The sequence below is a fragment of the Nestor notabilis genome, unplaced genomic scaffold, assembly GCF_000696875.1.
Source record: "Nestor notabilis isolate BGI_N333 unplaced genomic scaffold, ASM69687v1 scaffold19108, whole genome shotgun sequence".
NCBI classification, from domain to species: domain Eukaryota; kingdom Metazoa; phylum Chordata; class Aves; order Psittaciformes; family Psittacidae; genus Nestor; species Nestor notabilis.
Genome location: NW_009941679.1, coordinates 2,379 through 21,959, shown reverse-complemented (window position 1 = coordinate 21,959; position 19,581 = coordinate 2,379). Strand labels below are relative to the sequence as shown.

General features: G+C 38.7%; 1 protein-coding gene across 1 annotated transcript in view; it reads right to left on the bottom strand.

The window, feature by feature from the left end:
* PUS7 (pseudouridylate synthase 7 (putative)) overlaps positions 1–18,790 on the bottom strand; it is a 19,254-nt gene extending 464 nt beyond the window's left edge. The window contains exons 1-14 of the mRNA XM_010021017.1: positions 18,426–18,790; positions 16,906–16,990; positions 16,697–16,798; positions 15,621–15,765; positions 10,908–11,019; positions 9,526–9,603; positions 7,739–7,867; positions 7,381–7,506; positions 7,026–7,087; positions 6,461–6,621; positions 5,463–5,589; positions 4,613–4,714; positions 1,473–1,602; positions 519–610 (exon numbers count right to left, since the gene is read on the bottom strand). Of these exons, the coding sequence (XP_010019319.1) occupies positions 519–610; positions 1,473–1,602; positions 4,613–4,714; positions 5,463–5,589; positions 6,461–6,621; positions 7,026–7,087; positions 7,381–7,506; positions 7,739–7,867; positions 9,526–9,603; positions 10,908–11,019; positions 15,621–15,765; positions 16,697–16,798; positions 16,906–16,990; positions 18,426–18,790 (1,816 nt within the window). The remainder of the gene's footprint in view (positions 1–518; positions 611–1,472; positions 1,603–4,612; positions 4,715–5,462; positions 5,590–6,460; positions 6,622–7,025; positions 7,088–7,380; positions 7,507–7,738; positions 7,868–9,525; positions 9,604–10,907; positions 11,020–15,620; positions 15,766–16,696; positions 16,799–16,905; positions 16,991–18,425) is intronic.
* Positions 18,791–19,581: the final 791 nt, after the last annotated feature.

Genomic DNA, 19,581 nt, shown 5'->3' with positions numbered 1-19,581 from the left:
GCAGGAAGTAGAGTTTTGGGGATTCTTGTCTTTTAAAAGGAAAATAAATCTTTGTTCTTTCCAGACTGAATCCCTGGCCTCTCCGCTTTTTCTGAAGAGCAGTGTCAAAAGACTTTGTGACCAGGGTTATATATATAAAAAAAACCTCCCACTGAATTCTGTTGCGTATTTGACTCAGTCTTTTGTGTTCAGCACAAATAATGCATGCTCTAGCATATAGACAATTTGTGCCTTAATTCCACCTTCATGCATTTCACAAACATTTCCCACTAAGCTTTTACTCAATTTTACAGTTGCCCATCAGAAAATGTAACAGTCAATACAGACCACTGGAAGAATTGCTTGCACTCCTGAGAAATAAGGGTCCTTATTTAAGACAACCGCCTTTGGGTATCTTTAATACCATCGTGCTTACCAGTCTAGTTAGTTCCTTAAAAGAACTTTCAACATGTAGCAGTTCAAAGCAACAGCCAGATCCAACTTCTATTTTGCAAACATCAGCAGAGAAATCAGCTTACCTGTAGGAAGAACTGGTAATGGTTTTCCTTCCAGCTTATCCAAATCCGTGGTAAATAATGGGATTCTGGGGTCATCATAGGCAACGACCTCCCTTTATAATAGAAATAAAATTTTGTAATTACTATGTTTAATTACTTAGAATAAAATGTATATATTTTATTACTTTATATAAGTTAAAAATTACTATAACAGTATTCTTTATTACTATTCCAATCTGGCAGTTACAGCTGAAATGGAACTGATTTTCTAATAGGGTACGGTGACATATATATATATATGTATGTATGTATAATGCTGCAGTAACTGGGAAACCTTTATGTAGAAGCCTCACCTCTGATGAGGATTATAAAATAAATTAATAAATTAGTGAGCAGTTTCTTTGCATAACCCATCCGCTTTCCTTCAGGGGCTGACAGGATTAAAATCAAGCATAAACATTTGTAGTTTTTGTCTCCCTGTGCATCAGTGATCATCCTTCTGCACGTTTCTGCTGTCACCGGTTTAAAAGGTATTTATTCGATTGCTGTATGACAACTAGGTTGGATCTCCACAACAGTGATTAGTAGGTTTAATTGACAGGTAATTGGACACCAACTTTCTCATAGCAAGACTCCAAAAAAAATATGCATTCTGAGTATTATCTGTCATGGTTTCAACACAAATAACTATCTATGAAGCGTTCAGGCAAGCTCTTGCAAGGAGTGTAACTACTAGACAGATGACGCTCAAACACCACAGAACCAGAGAACCAAAGAAGAAGTTAAGGCTATGGTTCAACTTTAACTGCATAAAAAACAAGGGAAATGCACAGATTCCTCCCTACCTGTGCTTCACTCTACACAGACATCCCGTGGGTCAGCCTAATGGTTCTTGCGCTTAAGTTATCCCACATATAGAATCATTTAGGTCTGTGCTGTCAATTCAAATGTAATTTCCTTTATCCTCCTACTCACCAGTTGACATTCTGAGGTCGAATGATAATCTTTCTGTATGCTCCAGAAAGGGAATAATCTCTGATCTTATGCCTCATGTTGTTGATATCAAGATTGTCAGCTACTAGCATTTCCTTGTAGGCCTCACCAACTGCAAGAGAGGAAAATATTTAATAGGAGAGAGCTTAGTGCTGCTGATCAAAACAGCCCGTTTTCATGGATCATTGCTTCCTTTACATGTAGTAGTTTTTAGCATATATGGGATAAATGTTGCACAGTTTAAAATTACTTATTGCAAATCTCAGTTGCTTCTACACCCTGATTAGTAGAGGCAGTAACCAAGAAAGAATCTTTGCACATCAAAATTTCAGCTGAAAACAAAATTTACAAAGTATTTTATTGACATTCTGTGGACATCCCACATGCTTTCCAATTATCTTCACATGACTAAGCCCAGGTATACAAATTAAGAACAATACCGGCCAGACTGCCTCTTACTCTATCTTTGAAAAAAAGCAGCAGAGTCAGATAAATTAAGTCAGCCCCCAATTAGCCATCAGGGACCTTTAACTATACTGCCAACGGGAGGAGTAAGTGTTGTACAGTCTGGTATCCTCCAGTAAGGATGTGTGCATGCACACCTGGGGAAGACAGGGAAGGCAATGGAAATACAAGAATACTGCAGCTAAAATGCTGTCTGGTGCCTTTGATTTGCAGTGCAGCTGCCAGCATTACTTCACAGAGTCGGGAATTCTAAACAGGAAAGCATTAGGCTTCCTGTGGGCAAATCCCCAGTATAAAGGTATTGAATGTAAAAAATCGCAGCTTTTCTTTCCAACCTTTTCAGTGTCATTCCGAGCCACACCTCCTCACAAACGCAGCTTTATCTTCCAAGTGTTTCAGAAATGGGTGATAAATGGGATTGTGGCTCTGGGACTTAGCTCTGACAGGCAAAGTCTCCAGAAACTTGACCGGTCATTTAAGGACAACCAAGTCTCAAGAGCAGTTCAGTCCAATACTGAGGAAAACAAGCCTAGTATTGGTAGACTGTTTCAGCTAAGCAGGGAACTCATGACAAAGTTCCTATTTAAGGACACATACAGTAGGTGAAAGCTGGGGCCAGCTGCAAAGAAGGAATACACATTGTCTAGACACGTAGGGATGATGTTAGGAAAATCAAAGATCAGCTGGAGTTGAAATCAGCAACAGACATCAAGAGTCAAACTGCAGCATCAGGAATGAAAGAATACAACAAGGGAAAAGTTGGCCTGCTGCTCAGTGGGGCAGCTGGCTTAGTGACAGCTGTAAGGCCAATGGCCTCAGCACCTCCTCTGCCTCAGTCTTGACCAGCAAGGTCTCCCAGGCCTCTGTTCCAGGAGGCAAAGTTCAGGAAAGAGAGGGATTAGCAGCAGTAGAAGATACAGGTTGAGTGAGCTGGCTTGTGTTATGGTAAAGCTTTACTCTGTCATCTCTGAAAGATCATAGAGATCTGGGGAGGTCCCAGGTGACTGCAGAAAACCAAGTGTTGCTCCTGTCTTCAGAAAGAGCAAGAAGGTTGATCTAGGGAATTACGTACTTGACAGACTCACTTTAGTCCCTGGGAAAAATAATGGAGCTAATCCTCTTAGAACATGTTTCTGGGCACACAATGAGAATAGTGAGCATGGTTTTACCAAAGAGGGAAAAAGAAAAACAAAACGCCCCACCAATCTGACTGCTTTCTATAAGGAAACTATTACAGCTGTAGATGAGGTGAGAGCCATTGCATTGCTGTTGCCTACTTCGCCTTTAGTAAGACTGTCAACATGTTCCCACAGGAACTAGATAAAAGGATGACAGCATCCTTGTATCCAAGGTTAGAACATTACAGTGGGTGGACTGCTAGACAAGTAAAGAACTGCCTGGCTCATTGTCTCAAAGGATAGTCACTACTGGTTTAGGCACTACATAGAAGATCATTACAAGCAGAGTTCCTCAAGGAACTGGTATGTGTCCTGTTAAATACTTTTATCAGCATACATGGAGAAGGAGCTGGAATTCACCTCAACAAGTTTGTGGATAAGATGAAGCTGGAGCAGTTGATACACTCAAGGCCTCATGAAATTCAGCAAGGACAAAGCCCTGTACCTGAGTGCAATTAACTCCTTGCAGAGGACCAGGCAAGTGACCAGCTCTGCTGACTCTCACCTGAGACTCCTCGACAGAGCGCCCTGGAGCAACAAAAGCCAGTAGCAACAGGAGCTTTGCCAGTAACTACACCAAGAAAAACAAGTACTGCCCTTTACTGGGCACTCATGAGACTGCACTTAGAAAGGTGTGTCCAGGACAAAGTAGATGCTGATAAACTTGAATGAGTCCAATGGAGGAGCACCCCAATGGCAAGGGATTTAGCCCATGTCCTGTGAGGAGAGCCTGAGAACTGACCTTCTTTAGCATACAGAAGAGAAGACTTAGAGAACTTGGAGAGTGTTTGTTCTTGAAAGTTTCAGACAAAACCCTGAGCAAGCTGGCCTGAACACAAGCACTGACCTTGCTTTGACCTAAAGGTTGGACCAGAGGGCCTCTAGAGGTCCTTTTCAACCAAAATAATTCTACAACTCTATCCCTTCAAAATAACATCATGTTCCATGCAGATTAATTACAGGTCACTCAACCTATTAATCAAAATCTATTTAGGTACAATACGCTGTATATACAGGAGATTAAGATATGCTCTTTTTTATTTTTAAAACATTCACATTGGTTAATATTTAATTAAACAGATCTGGTTCTTCTTCCTAACTTTAGGCATTTGCTTGGATTACAAATCCTAGCAGTTGTTTGTTTTCTAATTTAAAAATTAAATGCATACACTTTGTAATTAACATTTCACCATTTTTTCCCCCTTCTGCTGAGATAAATAATTTTCCCTCAGTAAAAAAAATTCTTTGGGAAAGCTACTTGATAAAAAGAATGAAACAGATTTATGTTACATGAACAATAGCAAACTATTAGTATCACAATGGGAGAGGGTGACAGTAATTGTATCAGAGACCTGAAATAGTGTATTATTTTAATGGTCACCAAGGTTGCATAGGTCTGATCTTCCTTTAAAGGAAGATCTTTTTAATCTTAAAGCAGACTTACATTTTCTAAGTACAAAAGTTAACAGTCAGACTTACTTTTATGCTTTGGATAAATAACATCAAATCCAGGCAATGGCATCACTACATCGTGGATAGTGTAGTTATCAACCTCTCCTTCTTCAATATGAACAGCTGTGGCTACAATCAGGACAGAAAAATGAAGTTACCAGTATGGATGGCCTGTGACAAGTAACATTGGCTAAATTTAAAATGAACCATTTGATTGAAAGAAGCCCACTTTGAGAGGGGTAACTACTGTGTTTTATCTCCAGTTAACAGACAACATTTCCAAGAAAAGAATAACAGTCTTCAAGGCTGTCACAGTTATCAGCAGAATCACAGCCTGGTTTCCAGTGACTTTTAAAGCTGAATGAAGTAAGGACTGCTAGATGAACAGTCCCCTTACTAGGCATCAGGCATACATGAAGGAGAAATACTGTGGATATTCTTACCCCAGGGAATACCACAGCAAATCCAAGTGAGGAAAGTTTTAACTGAGTGGAGCCTCTGCCTTACAAGATACTAACGCAAATAAAACCTCCTGTGGTTAAAACATTCGTAAAATCCTTCCATAGTTCTCCATAGCTCAACTAGGTTTGAGTTCATTCTTGGGAACAATCAGTCCTTCATAGTCTCTCTTCCCTATTCAGCTACCTGGAAAAACAAGCAAACCAACAGCTCACAGAATTTACTACCTAACTTCCAATTCCTTGCAAAATTCAACTAAACCTGCCCAATGGATTCAGAAATCACTGAAGCAAAATGGGTGAGGGGGAAAAGAAAGTATGTAAGCAGTACCACCTGCATAGATACTCCTAGGAACACCTTGTATTCCTAGGAATTTGAACTACACAGCATCACTGGGTTTTTATTTGTCTGATATTACCTCCTTTAAGCGTGAGATCTCCTGGTACGGCTCTAAGCCCATATTCTTCTATTCTCTTGCTCACCATATTATTCCACACATAACTCTGGTAGCTATGAATATACATTAAGCGATTATTTCTTGGTATCTAGGGGTAAAGAAAATAAAAAAGTGAAACATTAGAAATATTTAGTTTTAGCTTTTTTCTTTCAATCATAACAAAAAAGGCATGTATGTGAAATGTTACCTTCTCCAGCAACGAGACTTACACAATTCCTGGTATACGATGTGACTTGTGTTCATTATTTGGAAAAAGGGTATGTGAAGAAATAATGCTTCTACATGTTTGAAATTGACACAAAACCCCTCTGTGCTTAAATAAATAAAGCTTTTTAATCTTTTTTCTTATTCAGCAGCTCAAATACATGAGGCTATTAGGCTATAATAAAGCACTGAATGCATACTCAGCCTCCCGAAATCTGAAGTAGATTTTGCAGATGTGAAAGCACAGTGTTATTCTAATTACCTTCCTCATAAACAAGAAATTATTCCTTGGCTCCTAATGTGCCCAGTAGTTTGCTGCTGATGAGGTATTTTCTCCAAAGACTTGATCTTGATTACAGTACTTGAAAATGACAGTGAACCCGCCACGTCTATGTCAAGCTCAATCATTAGCACACTTATCAGTTTAATTTATACTTTTAAAGCAACTGAGATACTGAACTTCTGCACAATTCTCAGATCTGTGTTATACACAGTTATATGCTCAGTCTAACTGTATTGCTTCCAACATACCAGAGAGATTGTTGTATAAACTGGAAAGTTCATTATGCACGCATTAATTACAGATGTTGTCAGTTACCATGCGGCAATACCTCAAGCAAAAAAACAAGGATAAACAAAGATTTTACACTTAATCTTCTACCCATCAGGCATCTATGAGTCTATTTCAAGTTCATCATGGTACCATCAAAAGAATGTTTATTCAAGCAAATACCCCACAGCACTTTTACACTCACTATGCCAAATGCAGAGATTATGTTCTTCATTCCATACTTTAAGAGTCCACGTAGAAGCTGTCCTTCCACGCACCTTTTTACAGGTAGTTTCTTGAGGGCTGCTGCTGGATCTTTAGTCTTTGCCCATTCTTCTCTGCATTTTACCAAGTATCCCTTTTCAGCTAGAAGAAGTACATGAAATTATTTTAACTACACAGGAAAAAAGCATCCATCTGACCTTTTGTTAAAACAGCTGAAAACTGAAAGTTTCAGTCACAGTAATTACATAAACAAAATCACAGAACAGTTGAGGTTGGAAGGCTTCACGTGGAGTCTGAGCAGAATTTATGTATTCAGGTCCCTTTTCATCCCCACTGCAAGAAACTGCACAAGGAAAGGGAAGAGAGATGGAGTCAAAGATTGCTTCTCCGTTGCTAAACTGGCTGAAGTTTAGCACAGGCAGAGCTGTCCTCACTAACGTCTTTTTCCATTAAAAGACTCAAAATCTAAGTGTGTTTTTCCTGAACATGCAGTTCTTGGAGGAGGAGAGGAAGAAACACCTTATGTGTTATTTTTCAGTCCTTACCTCCTGGTCTTGGTTTTAGTATCAAATCCATTACTTCATTCCAATTGTTCTGTAGAATAGCTCTAAGATTCAAACAGGAAAGTGTATTAAGAACTAATAAATTTTAAGATTTATCCAACTTACTCAAAAAAAGAAGTATCAGTGGCTAGATTTATGCAGTATTACAAGTAGTGGTGTTATGCCAGACACCTGCGGAAGCAAGTTCTTTCTTGAATCTAAACTTAAAACTGGCACATGCAAGATGCTCAAGAAACGTTCCCCAAAATACATTAGAAGTCATATAGGGATAAAAATAAAATTCAAAACGAACTAACAAACAAAAAGGGTGGTGGGGAGGGATGAAAACAACACATACCTGCCAATCTGATATGTAGGAACAGCTGTTGTTCCAAATCTTTGCATTCCATAGTAATTAATGAATCCAATTTCCCTGAGAGAGTGCATTGCTTGCTCTATCTGGTCATCAGTTCCTGTTATGTTTCTAGCATTAAAAAAAGTTAGAGACAGATAATTAAGGGCTTACACTATTTTGTGATCCCCACAATCCCCATAAAGCTCAACCTCCACATTATATAGCATGTACCGAATTCATCAGACCAATAGGACTCTTTTTCTTTTTTTAACACAAGATGCACTGGTATCTCTTAACTACTTAAAGGGAAAAAAAAACCCCAAACCTACCAGAGCTGTGTAAATCCATACTAACATATTACCTGAGAACAACAGTGAAATGGTTCCCTTGCAGTTCTCCTAATTTCAGTGGATGGTTCTTGTAACTGAAGTTTCCTAATTTGAAGTTCATCAAACATTTATTCAAATGAGCAAGTCGTTGTGCAGTGATTCTAAAAAGAAGCAGACAACAGTGACCAACTTATGCTTAGCAAGGCAGATAATTAAATAAATACAGAAATGCTGGCATTCCAAGACAAAAAGCAGTAAGTCCAGCTTCCCCAATTGTCTGTTGTTGCCTTTTCAAAGTATTTTAATGAAATATTTAAAAGAAAAGAACAGATAATTCTTAAGGCTACTCATACAAGTGAACATGCATACCACAGCAGAGACTGTTAGTACTGTCTTTCCATGTCTATGTTACAGCAAAAACCCCTATGTTGCAATATTGATGTATATGGTACCCCACAAGTGAACTCTGCTTTGAGTAACTACACCATGAATACACTCTAGTTAGCACAGCCATAAACACAAAGTTAAGTAGGTAGCCTCTGTATAAGCTTAGTGCAGATGAGATCCAATCTGTCACTGATACATGCTGGTTTTGTTGCTAGTACTTTTGGAAGCGTTTCCCTGTTCTCTGCATCAGAGCTGCTCTTTGACACTTCTGCTAAAATTTATCAACAAGTTTATCAACTAGCATGGCCAGCAAACTGGGTTCAGAGTGGGCTGGCAAATGGTAATGTCTCCTCCCCTGCACGATCCTTCTCCAAGGCTGCACAGGAGAGTTGGGTACGGTGGCACTACTGAACAGACGTGACAAATCAGTACACTCCTCCTCAAACAACACGCTGAAGCTCTGGGACACAACATTAAATGTGATCATGTTACAAGTAAACAGAACAGCACCTGAGATGGCTACACCACAAGTCTGGTTACTTGTCATCACTTTGCAAACCTGCCTTGCAGCAACAGGGATCTGGGGCTTCTCACAATTCACAAATTAGTAACTCCTGTTATAAGTGCAAACATACACACATGCAAACCACTGGGAGGAAAAATATGAACAATTAAGTGGTGAATGCCCTCCTTTTAACAAGAATTTGATCAGATTTCTGATGCTCAAACCTTGGAATTCCTCACTTGAAGAACATGGGTTTCAAAGAATTGTAAATAGTAGTCCAGGCAGAATATTCCAGCTAGCTAAACAGACATTGTAATGTATCACTGTGAGGCACTCATCATTCTCAGTTATGGATGTAACACTGATTTCAAGTGCCCAGAAACCATATAATTATCTTGGAAAATGACAAAATAAACTCTATTTTCTCTTCGTAAGTGACTTATGGGAGCAGGTTAAGGCAGGAAAAATTCCTCATCATATTTTGCCCCTTCTGGCTACTCAGAGATGAGCCAAGGCAGTGGTTAGTTGTTCAGAGAGTTCAGTGAGAAAGAAAATGGGACTCCAGCTGGATGAAGGGGGAAAAAGAAGTGAGGAAGGAAATGGGACATAATTTTCACCATGTCATCCTGTTTTTCTGCTGTTGCATGGGAGCCATGTAGCGTAAGAGCACATAGGCAGCTTCGCCTACTGCTTCAGCCAAATACATGTGTCCAGCCTATGACTCAGAGCACCAGTGGCTGAAAATACTAGCAATCACCACTGAGTGAAAAGGATTAGAGCATCTTTATTAATACATGTGCTTTACAAAATCGAGACCTGAATCTCCATTTGTGCCACTGAGACTGCAGACTGGGTGTCCAAGGTGTTTAGTGAGATACTCAGGCTATCTTGGTAGGAGTGCAAATACTCCAGCATACTTTGACTTACCTGAGAACAGCGATCTCTTGAACTGTTATAGCCCTTTTATCCTTGGTTCCCATGTAAGAAAATATGTTTGGCTTCACTCTGAAAAGCAACAGTAACAGGTATTACATATATTAAAATAGTCAGAGATCAAACATAATTTTCAGTGTAATTACCTATAATTATTAATCTTCTATATTAAAAATAGAAATTATACATATATTCCCCAGATCTAGCCTACAGTTTGACATGTGTGACATTTTCTCATCTCATCTCTAAGTAGACAAAACCCAGGGAAACTTCTCTGATTTCATTACACACAGACAGATTAACTTTTACCACAACTGTGCTTTCAGAATATGAGCTCTCAAGTACTTCTTTCTATACATTCTCTCACTGCACAAATGCAGAGCCACCATTAATTTCACTTAAAACCCCATCTATGTCCATTTCGTCCTTAAACTTCAAATAACAGGTCTGTTTGAATACCATGCATGCACATTATGGGAGAACATGAGAAGTTTATTTAAAACGATGCATTTCTTTCTGTAAGAGGAAAATTTCCTTGCCTCTCCACTTTGCAGTTTACAGCCCGTGTTACACAGGAATATTCCCAGTTATTCCACGTACGGGCACCAGGGGGTAGCAGGATTGCCATTACATAGATTTTTCCACCCAACTATGTATGCTCTTAGCATTCTGTTCTCAAATACAAATAGTAGTATACTGGTTGAGTCTAGATTACAAACGTTTATTTTTGGACAGGGAGGGGGAAGGGAAAAGGAGGGGAGAAGTGGGGAAGTTTCCCTGTGAGTAGATCACTGAATTGACCCAATTTTAAAATAATCCTTCCTCTGCAATTTGCTGTGTTCTTGTCACGCCTTTGGCAAATCTTCTTGTTGCTGCAGTTGATGGGACGAAAGGAACTAAGGCTGTGTTGCCATGGAGAAATTAATACATGGAACAACAGTTTACGAAGTGTAACTGCTTAGGAACTGATCAGCATATTATCACAACAATATCTGACAAGTTCATAACATACTTGCATATATTCACACACTGGGGAAAAAAATAACTTTTAATTCAGGATATGCACATCGAGGCTTTGAGCTGCCAAGCCTTTCTTAGATCAGCCAATTTCAGTTGTGGACCTTTTCCCAGTGAAGTAGTAGAGGACAGTCTTTTACATTTTTGTGGATTCTTTTGTTCCATTCTCACCTCTTTCCAAAATGTGCAAGTTTCAAATTTAGTATTATATTTTTTTTTAAAACACTGGGTACAAACTAGGCAACAGTCATCCCTGCGTTGCTCTTCTGTAATCCTGAAGCACTACATTTACAGTAAAATGAAACATGTACAGAGGGAACACTACATGCTAGCCAGGCTGGCAGAAATAATAGCCTTACCTTAAAAATTTGGATAAGACATTAATGGCATCCATGGTATCCTTGTTCTCCTTGTACAGGACAAAGTGGCAGTAGCTTCCCCTAGATTTTGGCCAAGAGTGTTTTCTTGGATCTTTAAAAAAAAAAGGTTAAAATTTGTAAAGTGGCATTTTTTAATTTAATCAATATATTTGCCATTGCAGCTACATTTAAAACAAATGTGCAAGAGTCAATTTCTGCTAATTTCCATCTGCTTTGAGACAAAACCAAGTTAACTGTTGACAGCAAAAGCTGCCCCTTCCACAGGGCTGTAAACTTCTCTTTATTCAATTCTGCCACCTAGAAAATCTTGATTAAAATTATGACAGTTCCTTTGTCATGAAACTATCTATAGATACACCCCAGTCATTTAACTGCCATACTGCCTGATTGTATTTCCCCAAAACATTATCATTACACTGACTTTCAGCAGTAAAAGCCACTCCACATTCTGTCTAGTGCCTTCTACAAGTACTAGATGAGGACCATCAGAGCCCTGTTTGTGGGAAGACTGCAGTTATTTTTTACAGTTTAACACAAATCTTCATTTCTGTAGGATTTTTTCTGTGTATCATGCAAAAGCACGGGTCGTATCTCTACAAAAGCCTAAAAAAAGTATACTCACAAAAAAACTACTTTATTTCTAAGTACTATGGGATAGAAAAATCTAGCACAATAGAAATATCAACAAATAATTCAAGCTAGATACTGTGCTATGTTTAGAGAAGGGCAGAGGATGAGATAACTTCAACTCCTGCAGACTAACAACTGATGTGCAATTGTGTACAATTATTTGGCGTTTCCTGGAGAGGGAAGAAAACTGTGGATGTATTTTACAAGCTTCTGTTGCACACAGAATCATAGAATCATAGAATAGTTTGGGTTGGAAAGGACCTTAAGATCACTTAGTTCCAACCCCCCTGCCATGAGCAGGGACACCACACACTAAACTATGTCACCCAAGGCTCTGTCCAATCTGGCCTTGAACACCTCCAGGGTTGGAGCATTCACAACTTCCTTGGGCAACCTATTCCAGTGCCTCACCACCCTCACTGTGAAGAACTTCTTCCTTAGATCTAATCTAAACTTCCCCTGTTTAAGTTTAAAGCCATTACCCCTTGTCCTACCACTACAGTCCCTAATGAAGAGTCCCTCCCCAGCATCCTTTTTACAATCATCCACTTTGATGGCATTACTGGGAAGGAGGACTGATTCTACACAGGTTTAGCAACCAATTTTGAGGTGCCTTTGTTTATCAATTCTTTGTTTTACAGGAACAAAACTAAGGATTTGTTTTAAATGAGAAGTCCCTTATCTCTTGGTAGCCACCAACCAGACATTCCTGGGTTTGTACAAAAAGGGTTCAAACTCTTTTGCAACAGGAAAAGCTCTCTTAAAAAGCCAGTCCTATTCTAGTATACAAACCTAGTGCAGGAAGGAAGCTCTTGGGAAATTTCACTCTTTTTGTTCAGTTAGTTTAATAAAGCCCAGATACCCCACACAAACAGTGAATGTTTAATTTTCAGGAAACTTTCTGGTAAAAGGTAATTCCTTTTGCTTTTTTTGAGAAGCTGCCATCCATACACATACTTCTGCAAAAACAGTTTTGGATGCTACAGTATAACATACTATGTGCATAATTTTTAATCACTTAAAAATTATTGCAACACTTGCCTTATACCATCAGTTTCTAAGCAAAACCCCCACATACAGAGTTTCCTAGGACCGAAACTGAGCACCATGGCCCAAAGCTTGCCAAGAGACCTCATGTTCCTGCTGGTCTCCCTTCTGAGCCACCACTGCTCTTAACCACAGTCAATGAAACACTGCATTCAGCTTGAAGAGCAACATCCTCCATGAAGAACTCAGTAATTAGAAGGGAAGAGAGGAAGACAGCGTGATTCACAAGCTTCTCCAGCTGGAATTGTTCTTCAGATTTAACTAATTCATCTTGCACATGGTCATTTCAACACCCTTCAAACAGTGAGCCCTAACCTGAGATAAACTAAAAGGACTCTGTAGATACTCCATGTACCAGAGGGCTCTTCACGCTCCAGGCATCACAGCCATATGCCCATCCACCACACTGCCAGCCATGCTGCAGCTCCAGTCCCCATAGTTAACCATTCCTCACCCAGTGCTTCAAAGTATTCTGGGTAGGTGAGTAAACTGGGTAGGTGGACCAGGGGAACAGTTTGCAGCCCTTATTGCTATGCTTCAGAGTCATGGTACAGTTTTGGTAGCAAAATTGCATTTCCAAGCCCTTTCCTTCTGATGCAACTCGAGGGCTGGAAGGTCTATTTTAATATCAGGAGGTATCATACATACTTTCAAAGTTGTATAAACACAGACAGTGTCGTCTGAAATACAACGCTGAAGGGCAAAGGCTTGGCTTAATGAAATCAAGGGGAAATACACTGTAGATGTCAAACAGTATTGTCAAAACTGATCGTTCACATCACTTGCTACTGACAGACTTTATCTGCACCAAGTGACTGCTGCCTATACTGCACTAGAAAAGAAATGTAGCACAAGCCCAGTTCTTGGCTGTTTCAGGGAATTTTAAGTATTACTTAAGTGTAGGGTTTTTTTGAAGAATTAATTGTAACTAGTTTGGCCAGTGCTGTCGCTATTTAGGAGGTCGGCATGGTTGGCATTTCATTTTGTTAGCATGAAATGTCAACATCTCTTACCTGTTGCAGTTCTGACCTCTGTCCCAATGCATAGCGTAAAGAGCACAAAAGAGTAGCATTTAATTTTTAGACTGTCGAAGGGGTTTTAGAGGTGAACATGCAGGTTTATGGTTATGGGTTTGTTTATGCTTTAGGGAGCATCCAACAGTTAGGTGGTGGATGACAGCAATTTAGACAGTTATGCAATGGAATCGTGCAGAGGCAAACAGTGAACATATGGAAAGCTTCAGTCGGAGATGCAACAAACTTCATTTGTGGACAACAATGGAACAGCAGCTTACTGACAATTTAGTGAGACAGTATTTTAAGTATTTTGGGTGTAAACTTACTATATATACACAAAATAGCTTCTAATTTTAATTTTTAGGGAAGTATGTCTGGTAACCTTTTACATTATCAACAAAAATAATCAGGTGTCTCAGCTAATATTTGAATACTCTACACTTCTGAAATGCTTCTTGCCTGGGGAACCCACTCAGGACTAAGATGTGCTAGTGGCTCTATAAACACAAAAGATAAATCTAATCCTGACTAAAAAAACTTGCACTCTTAAAACTACATTCACAAGCATTTACACACACTCACTGAAACTGCACACATCTCCATGCACAGGTATTTGTAGCATCACAACTTAGGAATCCAAGTTGAAACAGATGATGCTTCTCTGCATCACAAGATGGTGCTCCAGATAATGTTTTAATACTAGAGACATGTCACTAAATTCTTTTGAGCACATTTCAAATAATTAAATTCTCTTATATACAGTATCTCTTAGATCAGACTGGTCAGCTTAATAACAAACCACTTGACTGTAACGATGATTAAAGAATAGAAGGAGCAGAAGGAAAAGGCGGAGGTAAAACCGTTACAGACCAACAGAGAACAGAACTGGCTGAGGAGGATTTTGTGCTGGTAAGTTACATACTCCATGCATAAAACATGCAAACATACAAGTTTTCTAAATGAGGTTAAACAAGATACATAAACACATTATAATTTTATCAATAAAAGTACAACATTCCCATATTTGTCTAGAATGAGCCTTAAAAAAACCCAGCTAAACTGAATATGGAGATGGTGTTATTTCCAATTTTAAATTATCTCCTTATCTGTTCTCCATCTCCTCCATCTTTAAAATGAAAGGGCTAGGTTTACATACTTTCACTTATGGGAGGTCGATACGACATAGGAATGCTATCACTTTAAACCAAACCAAACTTTAATATCTTTAGTTAAATGTGTAATATTCTACATATAAACAATCCTCTCAACTTACAGCAACAATAAATTTGTAATAACTTTATAAGATATAGAACGCATGAATTTATCCCCAGTAACCAGAACAGTATTTCATAAGATGAAGGTGGATAACATTTAATTTTTAAAATCCTTCATTACTTTCATTGTTCCAATAGTAACTATGATTTATAATGAATAAAGACATTTTCTGCAAATATAATTAGCCTTGCAAGCAGAAGTAGCCTTAAAAATCATGGTAATTATATTACGTTTATACTACAACCCTGAGATAAAAAATAGGTGCTTGTCTCTATTCAAGTCATTAAGAATTTTGTCAGGGATTTTCAAGACAGTCCAGATTACACTGCCTGTCAGTGTCACATACGCATTTCAACTACAACCTCTTGCTTCCACACTTCACTTTTACACATCCAGGTAAGTTCATGAAAGCTAAATACAAACAATACCCTAAAAAGCCCCTACTTTGATTATTCCCACTGAAATAGCAAAAGATCCTCTCACTTCTAACATGATTATGTTTGATGAATCATCTGGAAAGAAAAAGAAGTAGAAATTTGTATTTGAGACCCTCCTTGTGTTCCTAGTCATTACAGATGCACTGCATCTGCTGCAAAGAGGAAAAGGCAAAGCCAGACTGCATTAGGAGGTACCCTCCGCTTGAAGGAAGTACTTACTAATGACTCTTATTTTGCAGATAATTTTAGCATTTACTTTATCCAGCTACTGTGACACTCAAACTCACTTGCCAGTGCTTTTTTCCCAGCAGCGTGATAAGCAATAATGTATTTTTTTCCATCTCGATCTTCTGTTTTAGTCTCCAGTCCAGGAAACAAGGACTTCACAGCCTGATGGATAACTGTTCTTTTTTCTTTGGTGTCTTCCATTACCTGTGTTAATACACACGCATGCAGAAACCAAATAAAGTAATGCAGAAGTGGAGGGATTCTCTCAGAGTTGAATTTTGCATGCTTAAAGAAAACCCACCAAATCACACCAAAGTGGTGACTGGGTGTACTTTTAAAGTCTGGCCTGCTTATTAGAATTAGTTTGAAAAGTAACAAATAACTCTGCTACAAATCCCTCTCTCGACATTCACAGAAGAAAACTCTCAAGATTTATTCCCCTCTGCTGTGCTTAATAAATTGCTCTCTTCTAATGAAATCCCTGGCAAAATGAAGTTTTTCTATAAGCATTAAAGGGGGGAAAAAAGGTAAGATTACATAATGTGTGAATGCTTATTTGAGATTACCAAATTTAATCCTAGTAATCCGCATCCCATATTTAACTCAACAGTTATTCTTCAAATATATAGAATATTTGGATCTTTGAAAATGCCAAGTCTTAATTTCAGTTTGTACCTTCTTGTTTTTCTTGCTACTGAAGAGTATATTTATCTCCTTTTCTATTAGATCACTAAATGCTGACCTTGAAAATAGTCTAGTCTTTCATCAAGATGGATGTTTTATTTAATCCTTCTTGCAATATTATTCCATAAAACAATACTAGACAGAAAACCAAAATACTGCAAGAAAATTTTAACACCACAAGAAATAAGATGTGTATTTGTGTTCATATGTACAGTCCCACTGAAATCAAAATGACAACTCATATGCATGAATTTAAGTATTCATTTTGAATAAATTTTGAGTAAAGCTTTACAGAATTAAACCCTAAACTGGAAACATTTTGGTATTACCTGCTGCATCATGTTCAAACTGCTCTAACACCTTACATGCACCAAGAAGCATGTACCTTCCACTCACTCCCCCTCTCATCCTTCGTCCTTCCCCCCAGTTTCATATCATTTATTAATTTTACCTCTATGGCAACACTGGTTTCCTTATTCTTAAAAAGCTGGAGCTCCTCTAAACGCTGCTTGTCTTCATCTGACAAAACTGTAAATGTTTCTTCTGATGGGTCCTAATACATATTCGGAGGAGGAAAAAAGAAACATCCAATAACCCTCATGGAACAACCGTCAACCTTTTAATGGTTTTGCTTGACCAAATGTTAACCTCAAACTTTACCTCATCATCCACTGGAACAGTAAAGTCATCTAAATGGCTCACACGTCCATCTTTGCCTATTTCATGGACAACAAAGTCCGAGTATCTGACAGGAAGAAATAAGTATTAAATGTGTAATAAAATAAAATAAAACATCCCACATCACACAAAATCATTTCCCAAGCAGCTGTTTGCTAGCAGAATTCACTCAACAATTCTGAATTCACATAATTCAATTCACCTAAAAGAAACTTCAACCATGAGAAAGCTGTACCTATTCCCATCCCTCAGAAGGACACCATGAGAACACAGAAGGAAGTCTGGCCTATTTAAACACAGCAGACTTCTTTGCAGATAACCAAACCACCTGGTGTAGTTATTCAGAGTCATTTTCTCAGTAGCTGGCAGAGATCAGTAATGTATATCCTCAATCCCAGTCATTACTGACAATTAAGACTCTACTGCATTGCTACAATGTGAACACAAATGCATTAACTCTGTCACTTGGAATAACCTGCAGAATAAACTATGTTAGCAACTCTTAACAAAAGCAAGACAAATTCAGCTCTGTTACATACATTCAGTTATAGAGAACATCTTTGAAATGAATAGTTACTCTGCATACTCTATGCCAGGAATAAAGAATTTGGGATATTCTCAATCAAGTCACTAAGTCAAATAATAAAAACATCCTGACTTTAATAGAGCACAGTCTAGGTTGGAACTGCTACATGATTTCTAACTAGCATGTGCTTGTAAAGGAAAAGAAAAAAATTCTTAGTCTACGGATGTTGAAAGATGAATAAAAACTTCACCATGCGAGTGTTACGACAGTGTTCCCACAAGCCCCTGTTTGCCATACATCTCTGCAATGCATTGTATTGGTAGAATTCCTTCCTGAGGAGTGTTACATGTCCTCTCTCCTATTACCTGTAGCTGTCTAAACATGCTAGTGACTGGTACCATAAAAACACCACGACTAAATTAATGATAGGTGTTATAAACTAGGATCAAAGAAAAACTGCGAGGCCACAAACATTTCTAACACTTGGCTACCTTTGGCCACCTTGGTTCAAAACTGGCAGATTTCCCAGAAGGAAGTTCAGCACAGACTGTGCTCCCCAGTGAAGGATTATGCCAGCTGCTTAATGCTGCACATAAAGATTAAATATATACTAAATATGTGCACATCACTTTATTATGTAAAATGATCTAAATATGAAGCCAGTATTTAAAAACGAGGACTTCCATTTGTGTAAACAAAGCATCCTTAACTGCTTTGCTAAGTCAGGGCAACAATGATTCTCACTTCAGTGAGTTTTTGTATTTGCATTTTGTTTTATTCAAACATGTTATTTAATAAAACCAATCTAGTAAAATCCCAAATTAAACCTTTCTCTCAAGTCACAGCACTAGGAAAAGAAAGCAATGAACCTCTCAAGTGGCTTCACATAATCCAGTTGTATTCTGTGAGTCAGAAAACTGAGAACAACAGGTGCTTAACACGAGGTATTAACATACATAACAACACAAAGAATTACCTCTCTTTCAAGATTCCAGAAAACCCTTTATGAGAGCTAACAAATTTAGTTATGCCAACATCACTTTCTGTCAGTCCATGCTTCATCATGTCTGCAAAGCTCTCTGGATCTCCATCTTCGTCACTGTCCTCTAGTTCCTCCTCTTCCTGCTCCTCACTTTCCTCATTGGGGATTATTTCATTTTTCGTGTCCTCAAGCAGAGATTTGTCAGGTTGTTCTGTTACAGTCTCAATGCTCTGCCCAGAGTCGTTCCCTGTCTTAGGCTTCTCTGAGATCTTCTGTCTTTTAATTTCATCTGCATTAGCCACACCATCCTCAGAGTGAGGACGTTTCAAGGATACACTATTCATTTCTACAGTTTCCATGTTTAAGGCACAGTGTAGGATAGAAAGCCCTGAGGAGCAAGAAGAATGGCTTATTTCTTGTCTGCTTAAAAGCAATATCAATACATAGTCTCTTCACTCCAAGGACTCTGCCCCCTGCAAGAGTTCAGGAAAACCACATAACTTTCTGCATTTTAAACATCAAGATTTTGTACAGCTAGAAACAATATGTACTCGGGAGGAGAGAAGGGAGATGTTGAGGGGACTTAATACCCACCCCAGACAGCATGCACCCTACAGAAGCGCAGGAGTCAATACTATACCGACCATTTACCACCACCATCAACTCCCACCACAGCTGCCTCCACACACACAGGCTCTGCTGTCGATAGCAATTTAGTGCCTAAGACACTTTTTGTTCCCAAGTCTTCTATTAAATGACTAATCTTGATTATTCCTTTTTCCATCAAGATTCCATCTTGTAAGGATTGAAAGAGGATTGCTCGATTCCCCCAAACCTGAAGTCTCATCTCTTCATTCTCTGTTATAGAACCATAGAATGGTTAGGGTTGGAAAGGACCTTAAGAGCATGTAGTTCCAACCTCATCTCTTCTAACACACAAATCCCACACGGAACTCAAGGTGGCAGCAATTCAGACCAAAAGATAAAGGGATGAGATACCAAAATTACTGAATGACTGAAACCAACAGGGAACAACAAGGAAGTGAAATGATCTCCAAGAAGAACAAGACTACTCACACTGGTGGAGCAGAGCTCTGATTCTTCCCTGGCAGTGTGATGTGCCACCTTTGTGTCAGCAGAGATAGCACCT